General features: G+C 43.9%; 1 protein-coding gene across 21 annotated transcripts in view; it reads right to left on the bottom strand.

Annotated features, from left to right (window-relative positions):
• DNM1 (dynamin 1) overlaps positions 1-22,162 on the bottom strand; it is a 92,666-nt gene that overhangs the window by 1,366 nt on the left and 69,138 nt on the right. For 4 of the 21 annotated variants that reach the window (XM_078382683.1, XM_078382685.1, XM_078382684.1 and 1 more), the window contains 7 exons: positions 19,654-19,763; positions 18,800-18,911; positions 17,207-17,218; positions 14,936-15,106; positions 14,248-14,489; positions 13,254-13,472; positions 2,357-2,773 (listed from right to left, as the gene is read on the bottom strand). In XM_078382683.1, the coding sequence (XP_078238809.1) occupies positions 2,608-2,773; positions 13,254-13,472; positions 14,248-14,489; positions 14,936-15,106; positions 17,207-17,218; positions 18,800-18,911; positions 19,654-19,763 (1,032 nt within the window). In that variant the 3' untranslated portion in view covers positions 2,357-2,607. Of the gene's footprint in view, positions 1-203; positions 2,181-2,356; positions 2,774-6,636; positions 6,674-13,253; positions 13,473-14,247; positions 14,490-14,935; positions 15,107-17,206; positions 17,219-18,799; positions 18,912-19,653; positions 19,764-22,162 lie in introns of those variants that run through there. The other 17 variants (XM_072985111.2, XM_078382687.1, XM_078382688.1 and 14 more) reach the window with 13 other exon arrangements.

Here is a 22,162-nt window from a genome sequence, read left to right as displayed (position 1 = left end):
ACTTTTAGGCAGTTTTGGTGGGTGGCAGTGTTTTTACAGGAAATCCCTTGCTCCTGAGAATACCATATACAGTGCCTTATTTGCAGAGATTATTCACTATGTGCGCCATTCCAGAAATGTCTTGTTGCAAACACCTTGACAGCATTAAATGTAAGATCCCGAAAGCACTGAGAGAGAGTTTTATTCTAGGCATGGAGTCTCCATTATACAGAAATAATAGTTTATTTCAGTGAATAAACAAGAGTTGACAGATCACAGACAGCATCACAAGTACTACCAGCACTGCGAAGATTCACCCACAATTTCGGGGTAACAGAATGACCCAACAGTGTTCAGCAGAGAACTGATCATCTTGGGCTTGCTGCCGAGGTTGGGTTATATTTTGTTGGGTGCACAAGTGTACAGATGTATACATATATATATAATCTTCCTACTCAAGTATTTGCTAAAATCAACATTGGAAGCATTAAAGGCTTAGAACTTTTGGACACCATATAGATTTTGTTCTTTATATATATATATAGATATTTATAGATATTTATATGACAGTAAAGATATGTTTCTCAATACTACAATTTAACTTGTTCTTTTAAGTTCCTTTAAAGCAACTGGGAGGAAGAAAAACCAGTTTCACTAGTCACATCTGATGTGTGCAAGCCACGAGCTACGACAGAACAAAGCTGTGTGTGTGTTTTAAAGATGTGCGTTGAACCATTCCAGGACAGAACAGCTAAGAGGCAGATAAAGGATGGATCTCAAGAGGGAGCAGGGTTTACATGTCATACGGTGGTTTGGGACTCTCCGGACGGGAGGGGCTAGCTTTGCCAGGGCGGCTGGAGTTTAAAGGGAGACAAGAACACCAAAAAAATAAAAAAAGGCAGAGAGAGAGGGTGGGGGGGTAACAAAGGGACAAAAAAGTAAAACAAGAGTTAAAATGTGGAAAGGAACAGACATCAGAACTTAGCGTCAAGAGGATCGTCAACAGAAATCAAAAGCAACAGCGTCAGGTTAAAAGAACTTAAAATTTTAAGTGGGAATGACTTGAAGACTTGCGAGGAGGGTGGCAGAAATTGGCTCTCAGAGGAACACAGAACTGGAGGCGCCTCTTTAAATGCTTTTGTATTTACCTCTCAGCACGTACATAAAGAAGAGTATGAGTCAAGACTTGGAGCGAGACAAAGGTTTTCCCTCACATTACAAATAGGTACCATCTGCATGCAAGTAGTAAATACTAGAATCACCGGGATACTCAAGACAACAAATACGTTGTGTGTTTTGTGCTGGTTTTTGTTTTTGTCTGAAGCAAAAGATAGTTGCAAGGAAACATTTACACAGCAAACTCTCCTGGAAATATTAAACTAATCCATTGTTCTGGAGAGGGAGGTACATTAGCCCCTCTCTCTGGGTTTGTGAAAAGTCAGCGGCAACAGGTAATACAAGCTCCCCAAAGCCAACGTAAGAGGGTCACCCACGGTGTTGACTCCTTCCACTTGGAGAGAACGAGAGACTTCTTGGTCTGGAAGAATGCACCATTCAGTAAACCTTTTCCCCATTGCTCTGTTACTCCTCTTCTTGAGAGGGGGCAGGCCCCAAACCCACATAGGAACACCATCAAGAACATGAACAGTATCTTTTTGTGTACATCTCATCAGGAACAGCAAACACAAAATGTGTGTTCCGTGCTAAGTAAACGGCAGGAAAACAAAATAGCTATATAGCTACCGATGAGCGCTAGACGCTACGCGTAACCAGGGCAGTCACCGTGCGCAGGCCAGACCAGGTAAGTTGAAGCAGCAGCTGCCACCTTGGCGCATATGGATGCTCCTCTAACCCTGTGCCCCAGGGAGCTTCTGTCCTTCCAAGTCCCCCATGCCACTGAACTAGGACTACTCTATGCTCACGAAGCAATACAGGACGCACGAGAGAAGACCAAAGAAGAGCTCAACCACTAATGAGCATTTCACGAACATGGGGAAAGGGAGGGAGGGAAGCCGACGTGGCCATGATGGGAACAGGGAAGGCAGGGTTGGGTTGCTAGGGCAAGTGAGTGCACCCCTGCCCCCTGGGGCCCGGTGCTTGGCGCCAGCTGTCTACAGGCCTCAGGTTGTTATAAGTCTAAGAGGGACGGTTCAGCTGGTCGGATTATGGTGGGTCGAGTAGGTGAAGCAGGGCCTTTCCGGCTGTGAGAGCAGAGAGGAAGAAGAAGAAGAAGAAAAAGAAGAAGAGAAGACACACACACACAGGTTAGCAGGGTGGCCAGTCATGATCAGGCATGCTTCTCCACCTCACCCTGGCCAGGACCTTTGCTGAAGGCCAGAGAGAGAAATGTAAACCTTAAACAAATGACAAAAAGAAAACCCAACCACTAGTTTTAATACAAGTGTTATTAGCTGGAAGGATTTTAAAGCTCCGATACAAATTGGTGGCGTCCTCATCCATCATTAGGGTTTTACCCAAGACTATCCTGGCAGTTGCCTCTGACGGCTCTCCAGCATCCACGCACAGCGGCCCCGAGAGGTGGTCCTGGTACCCAGACTGAGTGTCGAGAAGCATGGAGCACAACCACTGTGATGCTTATACACGGTACCAAGCGAGTGAGGCGCAATGTCACACAGAATGAGTGGTATCCTCTGGGAGGTGCTGTTTCAGAAGTTGCCGGCTAGTCTGGAGCAGGAACACCCCACTGTTGTTACCACAAAGCGGGTGTTGGTCTGCGCCTTTTTGATCTTGACAGCTAGCTGAGCTCAGCATTTTCAAACCGCTTGTTAGACCCCTAGGACAAATTCATTTACAAATTTGGTTACCAAACTCCTTCCAGTGGACAACTCCTGATCGTTTTGAGTCTCTCCCACTTGGGATGCTTCCCGACTGGTGTGATGAAGAGGCCATGCTCAGCGTGAAGCTTCTTGCAACCCAAGCGCAACACAACCTCCACTGATTTCCACACAACCTGGTAGGAGGCAGGCTCCAGAAAAGCCTGGCTTGTACTCACTTCGAGCCAGAATGTTGTTTGGTTTTGCTTTGCTTCAATTTATTTTTGCACGTTTTTAACCCACTGCTCCAGTGCTTTTAAAATTTCATCCCTCTCTAATTAGTGTTTGTCTGATTTTTAATTGTGTAAGCCTCTCCAGGAATACCTATACTCGGAAGTAGAATGCACACCTGCTGTAAATAATCTTAAACCCTCTGGGAATAAAAGCTCAGTAGTTTCTTCTGATGAATTTTCTGTACATTTCCCTTAACCATGGGCTAGCTCTAGTACCTTTCTGCTGTGCAGGGACGCGATGCAATCTGAACTAATTAGTTAACCTTTTAAGTAATCCCATTGTGGGCACATACAACATCTTTATCTATGGCCAAACATTTCATAAGGAGGGGCTCTAATGGGAGCAAGCAGGCAGAGTGTGAAAACATGCAGCTTAATAGATTTAAAGTTAGTCGGCGCTGTTACCCTGTAGCGAACAACAGAGCAGAATTTCTTATAACTCTGCAGATGAAGGGGCGAAAGACTGGCATCTTTAAGTACAAACAGCCAATTTAGGAAGCTCATTTGGACTATCTCTGAAGCCATCCCTCTATCCAAGACTCAACGCCCCCCTTCACATGGGCTACCTTCTGGTCTGAGAGAAGCTAATCTGTGGGTTCAGTAGTCTGCGCCTAGTTCATGAGACTTTGTACTGGTAGGCAACCCACTCGTATGTTTGAGCTGCTGCAGCAAACATAACCTTGCCTTAAGGCTGGCTAAGCAACTCTGATGGGCAAGCGGGGGGTTCTGACAGACTGCCAAAAATGCAATAATAATAATAATAATAATAATAATAATAATAATAATAATAATAATAATAATAATAATAATAATAATAATAATAATAATAATAATAATAATAATAATCTGGCATGGGGGGAAGGAAATGACAAGTATAGTAGCAAAGCAGGGACAAAACTAAACAATACGCTGATGGTTTGCTAAGCAGAATTCTTGCTCTCTCCAGGCAATTCCCAAACTGGGAAGAGAACGTTAGCCATTCCCTCCCACCCCACTTTGTAATCCAGGCTCAGGGCAGGCAAGAGTTTCCCAACAGCGAGTCCCAGAAGAAGAATGGGCAACAGCCAGATCTCCTTGGGAAAAGTCTCCTTCAGTCACCGTTCAGCCTAAAGGGAGCTGAACGGTCACTTTGGGGTCCTTCCTTGAGGAGGGCTGGCCGGAAGGAGGAAAGGAGAGTGCTTCAGAAGCAACACAGTCACCACCAAACTGCGGCTACATATGGACCACCATGTGGCAGCCCCCAGAGCTGCGACATGTGCCTCTATGATGCACACTCAGCACCAGGAAAAATGTACACATTTGCTGGAGATGATACAGAGACATGTTGAGGACTAGCACCTTTACCTGATTTACCATTGGCCTCCATTCACTCGTGAAACTCATGGGAGACACTCACACCTCCGGACCCTACCTTAAGCAGGTGGACAAAAGGCATCCCCTTCCCCTCTTTCTTATTCCCAGACAGAGACAAAATATATACAAGAGAGAGACTTTTGTTCCAAGGCTCATTGCTGTTTCCTATTCTCCCCACCTCCCTCAGGTGAGGAAGCTCTCAGGACAGGACTGTGTGATTCATAGCAAACGCCAACAGTAGTTTAGGGAGCAAAAGATGTGCCCCTTACATTTTATGCAGTGTCTTGTGCACCAACACATGTCGAGAAGATAAATAAAATGTTGTCTATCATGAAAATACAACACATAACAGAAATCTATGCTGACGTGTGGAAACATCATCAATACATATTATTAGTTGTCTTAGGACCTGTCTTCCTTAGCTGCAGAATCTGTGGCTGGACTTTATTTCCACACAAAATGCCCTGTGACTCCCTCTTTTCTGGCTGGTTCGTTTTATCATTGCTGCAGAGATCTCTTGTGGGAATTTCCCTTCCTTAACCAGAATGCAAAATACGTAACAGGCATTTTGGGTCACCTCGATTTCTTTGGTGTTTGAAAATCCATTGTTGCATTTTTCAGGGAGAGAGAAAGGGAATGATAGAGGAAGAGAGAAACACAGAGAGAGAGAGAGAAAAAATGCAAGGCACCACTAGGGAAGCCCCCTTAGTTCTAGAAGAAGAGGTAAGTGGGTCCGGCGGGGGGGGGGGGAAGGAACCTGAAGGCAGAGAAAAATCTGCAATGGCAAAGGCCAATGAGATTTTTCAAACATAATGGTTCCATGTGGGTCGAAGATGACTCACCACCTTGTCTCGAGACATTTCACTACCTCCACGTAGTGTTAGATTATGGATTCCACGTCATACATACACTGCCGTGGAACTGAAAGGGCTATTCACTGTCATTCAGCTTAACCCCTCAGACAGTCGAAAATGTCAGATGTGTAAAAATCAATAAATAAATAAATCATCTATTTGGGGGTTATTCTTCCCATTTGAAAGCTGGCCCATGACTTTGCAGCAGGAGTAAATCTTGCAGTGTCTCTGTAGGGGGCATGGCTTTGTTGGCTCAGTGGAAGTCAGCAGACACATGGCTGCAAACTCTAGAGAAGCAGGGCTCACCAGGGCAATGGAACAACATGGGGACTGCAATCCTTTCTGTGTCTTTTTATTTTTAACTGGGGAGAGGGCAATCCATCAGGGCCTATTCCTGTACATGCCAAATGGATACCTGCGGGAGCATCATGGGGCATGAAAAGTTCACTAAGCAGTCAGGAGCTAGAAGGCACGGAGGAATGGAAGGAAAGCAATTCAGAGCCTAAGCAAGGATGTGCACCAGAAGCTAAAGTCTTTGGGTTGTAGAAAGGGACTCAGGGTTGGGAAATGACCAAAAACCCTGGACAATACTGGATGAAATGGATCAATGCTCTGACCCTACCCATGCTGACTTCTAGATTTACAAGAGCGTACTGGGAGAGCAGGAAGAAGATGTCTCCATACATTCCTGAGAGAGATTGGTAGAGTTGCTTTTCTGGAATCCCGGAAATCCCCCCATGATTGATGGTGCTTTCTGCTTGATTTTGAAGGGTGGCAGTCCTGAAAAGTAATACTTTCCAACCAGTAAGAATGTTTGTGATATATGTTGTCTCTTCCTTTATTTACTTCTCTCTCTCTCTCTCTCTCTCTCTAAGCTAAACAAGACAATATATCTACTGCATCACTCATTTGCTTTTGTTTTGTAACTGATCATCTGCAGGTAAGACAAGGCTCATTTGTAATTTAACAGCTAAAACATAGAACTCTGAAGGAACTGCATGTTGGAGAATCCTTGTGTTTCTCTTTATATACGATTCAATTTTCAGTCTCTCTCACCGCCATTCCCATCAACCAATTCCATGGTCTCTTAAAAAAGAAAACAACAACAACCCCACACACCTTTTTCTTTTAACCAAAAAGAAAACTTAATTCATTCCCATCAAAGATCCACATTTTAAGAGCAACGATCTAGCAAGCAGGGATCTGCAGGTCCTGGTTGTGGGGATGGAGATTATCCATGGACCTAAGAACTAAGAGGAGAGGCAAGTGGCAGAATGGAGTGGTGGGGTGATGGGAAGACATGGGGGTGGGAAATTAGACTAACACTGATTCATGCATCACCAAAGGCTGTGGGGCAGGGTTAGGTGTGAGTGAAAAACGTACCGTGGCGGCCAGTCCTCAAGGGTCACTGATAGTGATTCTGAAAGACAACACGAAGAGTGACATGGCTGTTCAGACAATTGGAGGCAAGAGGCCACGCGGTCTGGAAAATGAGGGCACTCGTGCGCACAGATGCTTGTGAGAAAGTGCTGGGACTCATGTCTCCACTCACGACTTATACACACTACAGGCAGACAAGATAAGCAGATACAAATCCACAAGGACAGTCCTCCCCCCCCCCCGCACCTTCATCATCACGTCTGTGCATGCTCACCGCCACACCACGGCAAGCAGCCTTTTTTGTCTGGATCTACAAAGACATAACTCCACCAGTGTATACAACTGGGACAAAACACAGCTGCCAATTCAGACACGTGCACTTCTGCAAAAGGGACCAACCGAGGCTCTGAAGGGCAACACCACAGGAAGTGGCAGTAAGGCCCATCTCCCTCCAGAAGGGGTTGAGATAAACCTGCTGCGCAGCAATTTATGACTCACGCAAGGATACCTTGTCTACTGACACATATAATCAGTTTGGACTTTGACAAAAAAAAATCTTTCTCCAGGCACGTTTTGGGCATTTAAAAAAAATGGAGGGAGAGAATGAAACCTGTTCTGCAGCACTGATTTAATTAGAAAATTGCTTGAGGTGGGAAAGAGCAGCTTGGCGATGGCCACTAAAATTCAGCCAGTCATCCCTCCACACAGCCAGCTCAGGGGGAGAGAAGAGAGATGGTTTTGTACAAAAGCAGCCCATCATCACTCTGTGCAAGCAATTCCCCTGGAAACAAGCAGAGTTGATTGTTCCCAAGCTCAATTCATTTTTGAAACTTACATATCTAGCCAAAAAACAAACAAACAAAAAGGGTGTGTGGCTCTACATCCACATCACGGTACACATGTCTGTACACATCCTAAAAACACCCAGATTCCTAACGGGAAATCCATGATGGAATGTTGTAATTCGATTCATGGAATTTTCTTCAGCTGTCTATAAATGCAAAAGAATGCATTCTCTGTAGCTGCCTAGTCAGGAAGTCAGTATATACAGGAGGACCCCTGTATCTGTGAGATCAGTATTTGCTGATTCACTTATCCACGGTCTGAAAATATTAAAAATATTAAAATGGAAAGGCTAGAAATATATATTGAAATTACCAGAATTGGTCACTAGAGGGAGAAAGATGCAGTACCACGCTATGCATAGCGTTTGCTATTCAAATAATGTTTGATGTGATCCGTGTTTTCCAGCATCTGCAGGGGTCTTGGAATTGATCACCTGCAGATACCGGGGTCGGTGGGTGGGATCCTACTGTACTTCTTTTGTAGATGTTTGTTTCTTTTTAAACATAGATTTTTTAAACCATTAAAAACACACACAGCCTACATTCAAAACTATTAATGTCATTCACTTATATGCTGAAGAGTTTGCCCTTTCAAGCTTACTGGCTATCCCACTAAATGCTCTAAAGAGCCTTCTAAAGAAGAACCCATGAAAAATGCACGTCTTCAAGGTGTCCCCCTACCCTTTTCAGATTTTCATGCTCTACATTTTAAAATCTGAATACAGAAAATGGATGCACTTTGCAGTTGGAAATACTGTACAGACATTTCCAAGCTTGCTGTGAATTCTAAGAAAGAAAAAGGCATCTGACGACACACATTTTAAAAATATACAAAAAAACACTGTATATTTCTGAAATTCACAAAGTGCCAATAGGTGCATCCATTAGAAAAATGGCCACGTTGGATGGAGGTGTGCTGTAAAACATCTGAAAGGCACTGTTGTCAGGGAATACTCTGTACACTATTGTCCACACACTCACATGTTCAGGCTTTAAGCCTCAAAGTCTCTCTCTCTCTCTCTCTCTCTCTCTCTCTCTCACACACACACACACACACACACACACACACACACACACACACACACCACACCTCAAAGTATATACCTCAAAGCAGAGTATATACTTCCTTTCAGACCCTGACTCATGCTCTCTTTCCCCACTCAATGTGGGAAAGCCAGATCTTTTAGTGAAAAAGAAGCAGAAAAGAAAGATAAACGAACAAACAACAACAAATGAACATGGTCGTCAGTCCACTCAGTGGCTAGTGGAACCTCATCGACTTGACAAATGTGAAAAAAAATATTAATCTATACACAAGAGATAGCACCGAGCCATTAACCAACATAGAAAGGGGCCCCTGAAAGGTACTGGGCTGAGAGATAGAGAGGGTTTCTATTCAACACGGGGATATTTGGAATTTCATCAACCAAGAACCTTGTGGAATTTTTAGAAGGCTTAACCTGGCATAAGGACCTGAAGGACCGCCTCCATCCATATGAACCTACCCGGCAGTTAAGATCTAGCCAGGGGGCCCTTTTGAAAGAGCCATCCCTTAAGGAGATAAGAGGGGTGGCTTGTAGAGAAAGGGCCTTTTCGGCAGCTGCCCCCAGACGATGGAATGCCCTCCCGACTGAGATTCGTCTGGCGCTGATGCTGATGACATTTCGGCGCCAGGTCTAAACCTTCCTGTTCCAGAAGGTTTTTAATTGAAATAATATCAGCTGTGGGTCCGATGGCAATTTTTAGAGTATATATTTTAATTGCATTTTAATAATTTTGTCTTTTTATTGTATTTTAAATGTTGTAAGCCACCCAGAAACCTTTGGGTAGTGTGGGCAGCATATAAGTTAAATAAAATAAAGAAAGAAAATAAGCTTTAGTGACCAGAGGCCACTTCTAGTCCATGAATATATACCCCTTTATACATCTGTTAAGCCATTAAGGCAGATGGCATCCTCCAGATGTGTTCGGTTACAACTTCTGTCATTCCTGGAGAAGGGCAGTGACAGCTATCGGTGAGAGCTGAATTCCAACCTATCTGAGAGGAACCAGATTGTGGAACATCACATTTATGGGTATTCTGAAACTCTGGATGGCTTTCTTCTACAACAGGCTACCTTCTTTCCCCAGAACGTGCCAAACATTTATGCAACAGAAGCATTTTAAACTTCCGTTAAGGGATCATCTGACTGCGAACCATGCCAACCATGCTTTCTCCCAGATGTGGGACGGCTTGTGCCAGCCACTTTCACGTCTCAGCTAAAGAGCACATAAGTGAAAAGCTGGCTCCCTGACACTCCGCAAGAGGCAAGATCCCAGCACGACCTGCGCAGCCTGCTAAGAAGTATGGAGGCAAAACCAAACAAACAAACACATACTAACCCTGCTTCTGTGCACAGAAAAAAAAAGGGTGCTGCTTATATATTGCTCCATAGCACTTAAAGCACTCTCTGGATGGTTTACAAGTTAATGATGCAGGCTACACATTGCCCCCGTCCCCAGTGAGCCGGATACTCATTTTACCAACCTTGGAAGGATGGAAGGTTGAGTGAACCTTGAGACAGCTACCTGGGATTGAACCCTGGGTCATGAGCAGAGAGTTTTGGCTGCAGTACAAAAGGCTAACCACTGCACCATGAGGCTGTATCTTTCTGGGTCCAAATGACAGCTTCTCTCTCGACTAGAAAGATAAGATGGATTCCAGGAAAAGATGGGTAAGCGGCTCCATAGAAAACATCCTGAGCAATGGCTTATTTATGGAATGCCCCTACACAGGAAGCTAGCGGCCTGGCTCTCACTGACAATGCTCACCCCACAATGTGAGTCTCCTCTATTGTTTACACAGGGAGGAGACGAGAGACGTGGGTGTCTGGGTGCTTGGATTAACTGGAACCTGGTGTCATTAAGGGTGTGCAAGGATGAATCTGTGCATCCATACATAAACCATTGATCCTTCTTTGTTGGTGTGCTGGCACTGTCTTTGAAAAACAGTGTGGACATTTATTTATTTAAGACTATTTTCAGGATGATTTAAGTATAGAAACTTCAAATGATTCCATTACAATAGTGAATCAAAATGTTTGCAAGGGGGATATGGGGCACTTTATGGGAAGAGGGAGGGAGGGAAGGAGAACTGATACATTTCTATTACATGGAATATCCAACAAGTATATAGAATACATTGTCGATGAGAATGAAGTGATGGGATGGAGGAAAGATGTGGGAAGAACGATAAGCCATAGAGAAATATGGCGGGGATAGGACTGTTCAGTGAACATAGCCCTTTAAAAATGTAGGGGAGAAAAACAAGCACATTGTAACCAAACTCAAAGAAAAAAAAACAAGAGAGAGAAAATGATGAGGTTTAGGGAGAGAAGCAAGACCCAGCAATGCAAAGCAGCAGCAGCAGCAGAAACAGCAGATGGTGGCAATTGCAAGCACTGGCAGAAGCACTGTCAAAACCAGGTGTGGGTTGGTGAGACACCTGTACACAAGCCTGTGTTCATCAGTAAAAGCCAGGGGGTACCGTTGTAGGAAGGGGCAGGCTACTTTAAAACCATTAGAGAAACCAGTGCCTTGTCTCATCTTCAGATTCATCCACTCTTACTTCTAAGACTTCTAGATATGCATCATCATAGTTACACAGGATGACCTTGCTAGGAACAAGGATCACTCCAGCAGGAAAGGTTCTAATGTGCATCTCACATTCTCCAGCCAACATCCTTAAAAGCCAGTGCCAGATGGGAGAGAAGCAAGTTTGAGCTAGGGATCTGTAGTGTTACTTATGCACCCATATACCAGAGCCACACTAGATAAGACACTGATCCTGTACTTAGAAGCAGTGTTCTCTCAAAGGGAAAAGACGTCTGGTTGTAAAAGTATGAGAAGTGTGATTGTGATTTGGGATGCGAGCACCAGCTTCCTTTGCAGGTCTGTTTTCAGAGAACCGTGTAATAAAGAAGGTTTGTTGCTAGAGGGAAAAGATTGTAAAGCAGGAAAGATATATATTCCCTACACATTTGTTTTAGCTCTCAGAGATAGACATCAGATGGCGGTTCTTCATAGAGGCGGTTGCTTCCAATATACTCAAACATTTTAAATATATATATATATATGGTTCATAAATTGTCCCAGAAAGGAAAGCCTGCTGCTGATTCCTAAGTCTTCTAAATTCTACATGCAGATCCATCCACAAAACTCTGAGAAAATGTGCATGGGTAAGCAGTAGCTATGCAGTATCTCCTTTGAGTGACATGAGACTGACCTTTAACTCGGTACCTGTCTCTGCCTTTTCATCCTGTATTGAAGAATTTAAGGCTTGCTCACCCTGGGAGTCAGCCCTCTCAGTTGTAGCTGATCGTTTTTTTCTGTATTTTTCTGGTGAGAATGAATTGTTTTTGCTTCTTACCTTGCAAGGGTGAATTTATTCAAAGTCCCTTTTTCTAGCCCTGGGAAAGTACCAATTAATACTCATGTTACTGCTTTACTTTCCAGGTCCAAGGAAACGACTTGGCCAGGATATTCCACTAATTAAGGTGATGTGTTCAACATCTCTGGGACATACTGAGCAGGCTTTCTGAGCAGGAATCAATATTAAGATAAAATCTGTACTGACCATCTCCCATGACAAATCCTCTAATTCATCTGTCTGGAATAAACCATTTATACTTGGATTTCTACTAATCAAAATTCAATAGCAATTTTGATTAGTTATTTGCTATTAAGAAAAACAATAACAGCTGATAGTTTCATTTAAACCACAACCAAAAACTAACATTCCTTTCATATGTATGAATAGATTGTAATCTTTTAAATCTTAATCATTATTTATGTTAACCTTATCCATCCAGATGCATAAGAAAGCCCCTGTGGGGTCAAATGTCCTTACTACCAACCAAGTTAAGGGGGCTTATTTCTCCCTGTAAACATGTAGAGAACTGTTGCTATTTATTCGGGAGCAGAGCCCACTGTACTCAGTAAGATTTACTTCCCAGTAAATACCAGTAAGATCAGGGGCATCAGGAGACTGCCCTTTTCAGCAGGATTCTTCCAAAGCTCAGGTTTAACCCAAAGTATCGAATAAGAGCTAAATGTTCTTCTCTTTATACCAAGAGAAGGGGGCAGGATCTACTTCTTTCTCTGTGGGCTGACCCACTGAAAGGAGTTCTCTGGCTGATGTAGCATTGTGGGAATGTTTCAGCTTGAAAGATCATCACAGTGGTGCTGAGCATTCAAGACAGAGATACAATTATTCTCCTAAAATAAAAAAAAACAAAACAAGGCACCAACCTTCTTGTGAAAGTGTCACTGTGTAAGGGGAGCAAGGGCTATAGGCAAAAGATCTCAGCTTCCCAGAAAAGGATGGAAACCCCATATTAAGAGGGTCCCTCCCATATCCTCTGACGAACTTTTCAGCCTTCCAAAACCGTGGTCCCACCAAGACAAGTATCTCCAAGCTCCCCTCTTAGAATACATTCTCCCCAGCTCCAACAAGGAAGTATGAGAACTCATAGAAATGCCCCAGATTTCAACTTAGCACCTCAATAACTGGAGTAAGAACAATGCATGAGAAGCAGCAGAAGATTCAACAACTCTCCTAGAGCGTCCTACTCCCAAATGGGGAAAGGTGCTTCCAACAGGATCCTAAGATTTGTTCTAAAATAAGCCTCAGTGGGTCTTAAGCTCCTAGTCAACAGGTGTAGGTTTCCAGCCCCGCTGCAGCTGGTGCCCAAATCTTACTCTCCTTTTCTACCTGCTGCAAACGACCACACTTACCTGGGGACACCAGGAGGTGCACGGTTGGGCCGTGAGGGAACCTGAGGGGGAGGCCCAAAAGGATCTGGGGAGGCTCCTGGCCTAGAGGGCACAGGAGGCGCACCACCCAGAGTGGGACCACCAGCAGGCGGAGGTCCAGGAGCTGGGCCTCGCGATCCAGGCCTGGCTGGCGGGACTGCCGGAGCTCTCCTCTGCGGCGTAGGGCTGGATGTGGGAGACCTGTTGAAGGGAAAGGAGCTTCACTGCAATGGCAGATCCATGGGGTTCCAAAGAAAGCTCTCACTACCTTCAGGAACCTTCACTCTAACAAGGAGACAGCTTTTCAAGAGAGCTGGAAGTGGTCTGAGTGTACAGGATACTGCACATACACTGATGCATACCTGCTCATGTTACTTTTGTCTCACTGTCTCACTCTTGCCAAGCAGGCTTTCCAGACAGAGGGGAAGTGTTTGGAGGTTTTGAACCACACTTTCCAGAACCACACCTTCCAATAAGCCCAAACGTTTCCCATTCTTAGCTTTGCAGAGGTTTGAAAGGATATGAAAAGCTTGCATAAAAGGCATTCATGGGCAGAAGGCTCTCTTTCAATCCACTTTCAGCTCTCTGGAAGAGTCTAATTCTCCCAGTTGCACCTGGCTTCATACTGACTTTTGCCTGCCAGCCAGCCAGTGCAGACAGGAAATGTGACCTATTTGCTTTAGGGTCTTCCAGAATCCTACAGTCTGCATGGCTGGCACCCACACTGGTTGTGGGATTCTGCAAATCATAATCCAAAAGAAGGGTCACTTCTTCTGTCTGTGCTAGCTGGCCATCAAGGTTCCAGCAATCTCTAGCAGAGTCAGTCTATGAATGCTGCTTTTCCACAGTGCCAAAATTGTAATAATAATAAATTCTCAGTGCCCTTCCTTCCTTGTTCCAGCAGGAGGCCCCACATCTAGTTCCTAAAAGAGGCGTCAGGAAGGTCTGTGGGGGCCTCTGCCTGAGCCTCAGGTACCTGCGTCCGGACGGTATGTTCTGCACCTGCAGCCAAGAGTCGTCCACCGGCGGGGGCAGGGGCGTGCTGATGGTGGTGGTGTTGATATCCCCGATGATGTTGAGCGCTTCCTTCAAGGCATGGTACATGCGAAGCATCTCATCCCGCCGTTGCGCTTGCTCGGCCGACTCTTCCATCAGGGTGTTCTGGTCTCCGCAGGAATACAGGTTTGCCAGCAGTTCTGAATGAATGAATTCCTTCGTCTGTCCGAGGGGAGAAAAGCAGATGAGCTGTGAGAACCAACCCAAAGCCTGGGGGAAATTTACATAGTTCCCAGACTGCAATTCCCAGCAAAAAAATCAAAAGCAAAGTGTGCTGCTTATATACCACCCCATAGCGCTTCAAGCACACTCTGGGCGGTTTACAAGTTAATTATGCAGGCTACACATTGCCCCCCCCCCCCGTGAGCTGGGTACTCATTTTACCGACCTCGGAAGGATAGAAGGCTAAGTCAACCTTGAGTCGGCTACCTGGGATTGAACCCCAGGTCATGAGCACAGTTTTGGCTGCAGTACAGCAGTTTAACCACTGCGCCACAAGGCTCATTCACCAACCCACCCTCAGAATCCTCCACAGTTACAGAGTGCAGAAACCACGAGGTGCAAGTGTGGTCCATGGAATTCCATGGGCCGCTGATTGGCTTACATACATTGTTTATCATAAGGTGCATGATGGTCTTAGGCATGAGGTCACGAATGGTCTTGTTGACAATGGCCATGTAGGAATCCACAAGGTTCCGGATGGTCTCCACCTGCCTCTCCAGCTGAGGGTCCATGGAATGCATCAAGCTGTCAGATCCATTCTCTTCTGACTCACTAGCCTAGGTAGATGTTGGAGAGACAGAATCGGTCTTTAATAAGATACCAACCAACTTCAGCGCCAGGAATTAGGAGGAGATGTTGAGGAACTCAGGTGTCCTTGCCAAACTTCCCAATAAATCTGGGGTAGCCTTTCCCATCTCTAAACAACATTTAGGACTTCAAATCCCATAAGTCCCACTCATGGTAAGGAATGTTGGGGTCTGCAGTCTAAAATATCTGGAGGATATTTTAGTTTGGGGAAGCCTGATCCACTGCAATTCTTTGGAATTCCAGGGAACCAGAAGGACATGATTGCCCTTCCAGTTTTAGAACAGGGTGAAGGATTTTGATGACCTACTGGGGCAAGTGTTCCCAAACCACACTCTTAGTTTTTTAGAAGAAGGTGGGTTTTTTTTCCTTCAAAGGTTGCTGTTATAGCAAAAGCTGAAAATTGAATTTTGTTGTGTCTTGTGCCATGAATATATGCAGAGATATATGGTTCCTCAGCCAACCGAGAGGAAGTGATCATCCTCCCCACGGAGACCCTTAGCTTCCACTCTTGGGCCTCGGCCAAACAGGCTGACATATTTATGACGGCATCATGTGCTTTTGTAGAGTTTACTCCACTTCCTCTGGCTCTTGAAGCATTATCCTCAGTTGGTAGACAGCTAGGCAGAGGGACACTTCGTGTGCAACTCCTGGGGTCAAAAGGCCACGACCTGGACAGTTACTGTCTGTAACATTCTATTATAATGAGGAAATCTACCAGATAAGGACATGGACTATGATTCCTGGCAGCAATTATTGACACTAATGCATTCATCCTACCCTTGCAGTGTTCCTAGCCTTGCCATGCTGTCCAGAAGGCAAAGAGAGATTAAATCCCTGGTCTAGAGTCAGCATTAAACAACCGGAATCAAAGCTTGCTGGTCAGTTCAGCAATTTACTCATTCATATCTGCCACCTAATGAAGTTCTGATCCATGAAAGCGCATGCCACACTACAGCATGTCATCTTTCTGGAGCCACGAGAGTCCTTCTTGTTTATTCAAACTGTTCCACTCAAATTACCAAGGCAGGAAGTCAAGACAGATTTTCTGGGGTGGCGACAACTGTCTAGGCTGGCTGCTGACACATCACCGCAAGAGAGGCCAACCCAGGACATAAAATTTGCCAGGGATAATGAGATAATGTAGACATCAGCTTTGAAATCATTGCTGTGGTTCAAATTAAAAGAACTGTATCTCAGGCTGCAACTACACTGGCAATTTGATTTGATTTGCAGTGTTCCAACGTTCTTCTTAACATGTACCGAAAAATCACACACTGCAGGGGCATCTTTTATTTTGACTGGGTTGTTTATGTTTGTAATTTTTCAAAAAATTCTCATCCAGAGATGATCTAGCACTAAACTAGTATGTGAGTACTAGTGATAAGGTAATCTAACACTAATCTCATATATGCAAAAAATAAAATAAAAATTGGAGGATGATCAGGGAGGAAAGAACATGGGGCAAGTGTTCCTGCAGTCCTGAATATCACATCCCAAACTGCCTAGATCACAACGCCGCCCGCAGACACGTTCTTTACAAGAATGAGCCAATGGTAAAGTAGGATATGGGGCTGACCTACAACTGATGCTCACAGAGGATAAGGATTTAATTTAAGGTCTCTTTCCCCTGCTTTCATTTGTAACATCATTGCAAACAGCATCCCCAGAAACAGAAAATTAGAACCGGAAATCAGAACAACAACTCAAAAAGAAAAATGAGGAAGAAAAAGACATAAGAAATAGGGGGAAAGACCAACAAGATGCAGGGAAAGAGTAATCTGGATATAGCTCAAGAACCGAGCAAACTCCAAAGAAAGGAAATTCACAAACGAGTGAAGCAAAAACCAAAGCAAGATTACAAATAAGTTAAGCAGGCAACGTGGCATGAAGTGCAAAGAGGAAAGGAGAAGGGGAAGACGTGTCTTTTTTGACACGGAGACAAAAGGAACATTTATTTACATAAATAAAAAAAGAAAGTAAAAATAAAATGAAAATAAAAATGGGCAATTCAGAAATAGGTGATGAGATCCCCATCACAGGTCATAGCAGGCAAAGGGACTATCACTTACTTTGTCTTTGTCCTGGAGGGCCAGTTTGAGCACAAAAAGCAAAACAAGGAAAAGAAAAAAACAAGAAACAAGAAAAAATGTGACAACTTTTTTTAAAATAAAAAAAATATTTCCATATTTTACTTTGCATCATCAGGTAAAAGTTCTGTACCTAGTATGGCCATGAACATATAGCAAATATTTTTTTAAAAAAATACTGCTAAGATGACTATAACTGAAATGGGATTTCTTCAAAATGAAAAGTAAAAATAGAGAAATAAATAAAAATGAAACAAAATAAAACGGTATTGCCAAGTAGATTCTTGAGAAAAACTACTCACCAGTAGCACCAACATTTGTTTGTTTTCCCAGCCCTTACGTAGGAACTAGTTAGTGCAAATATATACGTATACATACATATACACCAAGCCACAAGAAGGCACTATACTGTATATCACGTCTGATTTTGGAAGCTAAATAGAGCCAGGCCCAGTTAACGCTTGGGTGTGAGACTAGCAATGATTTCTGGATAGGGGTAGGAAAGAATCCTAGGTAAAACTCTGGGGAGGTATTGCTGCCATTTAGAGTTGGCAATTCTGGGTTAGATGGACTTAAAGTAGAAGGTAGCTTTCTATGTTCCTTTCCCAAATAACATTCTGTCACTCAAACAAGAGCTGTTATAAAGCACAATAAGGGGTGGGGAGTAAATGCAGGGGTGTGCTCATTAAAATAACAACAGAGAAAGGGAAACTTAAAATACATATCTTAAAAAGCATAATTTGGGATCCTAAACTGGGACAATTGTGCTCTCTCCCCAAGAGATGGTGCTGTTGCTACTAGGCTAATTCATAACAGACACCAACGAACGAACGTTGAATGTGAATTTCGTTTCAGACTGGTTTTGGACACCATTTATTAAGAACATGCAAGATTTTCATATTTGGGACGGAAAGAATTTGAAATGAGGGGGGGGGAATGCATGTGGGAGAAACTGAACCTGACACGATTTGTTCATCCAGGTCTAAGGCTATGAGGGACGAGCTGTGAAAAGTCTAGCTTCGTATCACTGTGTAGTTGGACCCGCTCGGTACTAAATTAGGGTTGCCACTTCTTTTTTGCTGCCAGGCTCCTTACCAGCTACCTGGCAGGAAGCAAAAGCACAGGGTTCTCTCCCATCTTGGAACAGCTGTTCTTTGCTGAACTCAGCCAATGGAGATAGAGGAAGAAATTTCTTTTCATTTTGGGTTCCGCAAGAATTTGTCAAAATGGAAAAGGCAGGCTCATATTTGAGATAGAAAGTATTTGAGAATTTAAAGGGTGGATGCAGAGGAATGCAAACATGTCTAATTTTGCTAAGGGTTCCTAAAATAAGAATGGGATCAAAAGGGAGACCATGAGGGAGGCATTCCCTTCCACACTTTTTTTTTAAAAAACAAATTCACCAAAATCCAGACATTCACAACATTGTTTATATTTGGGATGGAAAGAACTTCATCCCTAACCCCAATGGGGAAAGTGACAGGAACAAACATGGCTATCTTCGGCTACTTTAGTCTGACCCTTTCCCTTTCCATTCCCTGTTACACTTCTGCTACTATCCATGAGCCAACTCACCCCAACGCGCTCCGGGTAAACGCCTGCACGCAAGAAAGAGGCCTTCCAACTGTCCACCTCCTCCTGGGTCTCACATGCCAGCTCCAGTTGACGGTAATCTTTGTAAACGTTCCTGAGGAGAAAGGAATATTGGAGAGGCGGGAAATATTATATCAGCTTTCCTATCTGCCTGGTTGCAGGGGAAAACATGACATGTCATAGACCTCCTCCCCCAGTTATGAGTATGGTCCGGACATCTAAGTGAGACTTGGTGTATTATCTCAATAGTTCAGTTGCTAATTTCTGGGGAGACCAAAGAAGAAGTACCAAACTGTTCAACGAGACCAGTCCAGCCTCAAGGTTGGGCTGGACGTTTTACGGTTTTACTCTTTCCTTCTCAGGCTCTCAGGGGTGGGGGCGAGGAGTAAAAATCATAGGGAAGAGGGCCACAGTCAGACAAGTGGCTGTGGAAACATTTGCTATTTCTCTTCCTCCTCTCTGATCTCATAAGTCCACAACAGGATCCACACCTGAGGCACAAGGAGTGGTATCAGGGGAACACACGCACACATACCAAAGTTAAGGGAAACTGCTTTTGCCTTCCCTATAAACCCTTTTTTCTCTCTCTCTCGCTTTCTGCCTCCATTTTCCTCCAACGAATACATCACTCTGTCACCCTGTGCCCCATTAGCCAAAGGCCTTCTGTTCTCTACCTTCACTGCCTCAACCCTTGTCATCCCCTGCCCTGACTGTTCTAACTCTTGTCCTCCTCTGCTCTTTACCACGCTAACCCCAAGCTGTCCTGTCTCACCCTTCCTGCCACTTCCAACCCCCCCAGATGTTGCCACTAGAAAGTTACAGAGAAAGGGCCGCACCTCTGTTCAGTGTTGAAGAGGGCAAAGATGTATTTGCTTGACATGAAGCCTTTCTCAACATCCCGCACCTTCAAGTTGTCCACTGGCAACATGTATTTCTTCTCCTTCTCCTGAAAGGGGGAAAAAACCACAATCAACCATCAATCCATCCCATTGCCCTTGAAATACCGGTGATACAGTGCCCTCCTGATGTTGGAGATGACCTCTCCTTCAGATCAACAACTGGCCATGTAGGCTGGCTGGTCCAAAACCTAACTATACATGAGATCAATATCCACTGATTCACTTATTTGCTGCCTGAAAATACTAAAGTAAAAAAAATATACACATATATTTACCAGAACTAGCCACTATAGAAGGAGCCAGAGACCATTCAGTGTATAGCATTCAATAGTACTGCATTTTTTCAGCCTCTGAAGGGGTAGGGCTTAGAATCAATCGCCTGAGAATACCATGGCCCTACATTTTAACCCATCACTTTCAAGTTATGTTTTTAAAATGCAATGTTAGTGTAAGTATGTGTGTGTTGTTATTAATCTTAACCATGAATATAAAGCTTCTTAACATAGGAGATGTTTCTTTACTTCTTTTTAATATAACAATGTTTGACCTCTACATCGAGGTCGAACATTATTATATTTAAAAGGTTGTGTGTTTTTTAAAAAAACTTGTTGTTTAAAAACACAGTAAATTATTATTTTAAAAGTTAATTCAGTATATTATCATATTAAAACAAGTGCTGAATTAGAGCATTTGAATCAATTTAAAAACATGGGAAGCATAGTAAAATAAAAATAAAAATAGAAAGTATGGCATCTATAAGAAGTCTTTTCTAAAGAGCTAACCTAACTGAAAGCCTATCTGAAGAGAAAAAAAAATCTTTGCCTGCCAGTAGAAGGAAGACAGGGATTTGGGTCAATCTAGCCTCCCTTGGAAGGGTGATCCTAAGCCAAGAAAAATAGCAGAAAAATCATCCCATCATTCTGGAGTGCTGACAGAAAGTGCAAATCAATCAAGAACTAACCAGCCAAAAGATACTGCACAAATATTCATGTTTAGCAGATTTTCTGAGCTATAAAAACAGATGGAAGAAGCTGTAGGACACGGGTGTAGAAAACACTGTAGTCCAAAATTATGGAAATGAAGTGTGCTCACCGCATGAGAAAAGCCTCCTGTGGAAGGGTCCCTAGTTGTTGTTGTTGTTGTTTTAAATTGTAGCTGAATGCCAGTCAAAATCCTTGTGCTGTCTCTATTGGGACAGCAATAGGACAGGCTGCAGCCAGGTAGAAGATTATGGACTTGTCCTTCTGTAAACTGAATGCAGATCCAGACAGATATGGATGTACTCCAAGTGATCTAGAGGAGACCCCGTGACACTAAGGAGAGGGGTAAAAACTCCTGTTTGTACCAAAAATGTGTCTTGTAAGCAAATGGTGGCCGTCTGGTATGTACGTCATGCCAGCATTGGCTGGAAAAAAATGAAGAAATACAATCCCTCACAAGAGGGAAGGAAAGAGAATGGAAAAAGCAGGCAGACAGTCCTCTAATCCCAGATCTTCACTAAAAAAACACAACACAATGGCAAAGAGATGGGTGTCCTAAACGTAGCAGAAGTTGATCTATTATGTCTAGCCAGGTTATTGGGCAAGCGAATGCAGGACCATTTCTTCTGTGATTTTACAAAGCGTAGCTCACATCACAACCACAGGAGATAAAAGGAAGTGAATGGACACTAGCTGAGTAACCTTTAATGCCATGAAAGCCTTCCAATGGATCGATTTGTCTGCCCCCGTGACCTGCCATCCCAGGTTTATCAGCTTTGTGGCACCTCTGTTGCTCCAGTGGGTTCTGGTACTCCAGTTTCCTTGTAATCCTGACATGTGCAAACTGATCTCCTAGGGAAGCATGGCAGCACTGAGAAGACAGAAAGGCAGCCACTGGTGCCGCTGAGGAAGCTGAGGAGACGAAAGCAATGGAAGCAGAATGCTGGATATTACCCTGCCTTCTGCATCCACCCTCAGCCTTCCCTGGTACCCCGCAAAATGTGGACAGAAAAGCACAGCTTCTCATAGCGCCATTTAAATGGTCAGGAGTAAAGCTACAATTCTTGCATGCATGTCCAGGTTATAGGCAGAATGCAGACTGCGAGGTGGGAGACCCAGGTAGGATCACATCCCCACTCACCCATGAAACTTCCTGGGGGGGGCAGTCCTGCTCTAACTTCTCTAAACCTCCCTCTCTGATCTACTTCATAAGGTTGTTCTAAAAATGAAGTACAGAAGAAAAGAACTGCCTACAGCTTGCTGGAGAAAAATGAGATAAATATGTAGGTAGGTAGGTAGGTAGGTAGGTAGGTAGGTAGGTAGGTAGGTAGGTAGGTAGGTAGGTAGGTAGGTAGGTAGGTAGGTAGGTAGGTAGGAGGAAGGAAGGAAGGAAGGAAGGAAGGAAGGAAGGAAGGAAGGAAGGAAGGAAGGAATTTAGTGATAGATCTCTGGCGGATGCACACATA

The sequence above is a fragment of the Pogona vitticeps genome, chromosome ZW-PAR, assembly GCF_051106095.1.
Source record: "Pogona vitticeps strain Pit_001003342236 chromosome ZW-PAR, PviZW2.1, whole genome shotgun sequence".
NCBI classification, from domain to species: domain Eukaryota; kingdom Metazoa; phylum Chordata; class Lepidosauria; order Squamata; family Agamidae; genus Pogona; species Pogona vitticeps.
Note: the sequence above shows the minus strand (reverse complement) of the source record. Positions and strands in the feature narration are given on the sequence as shown.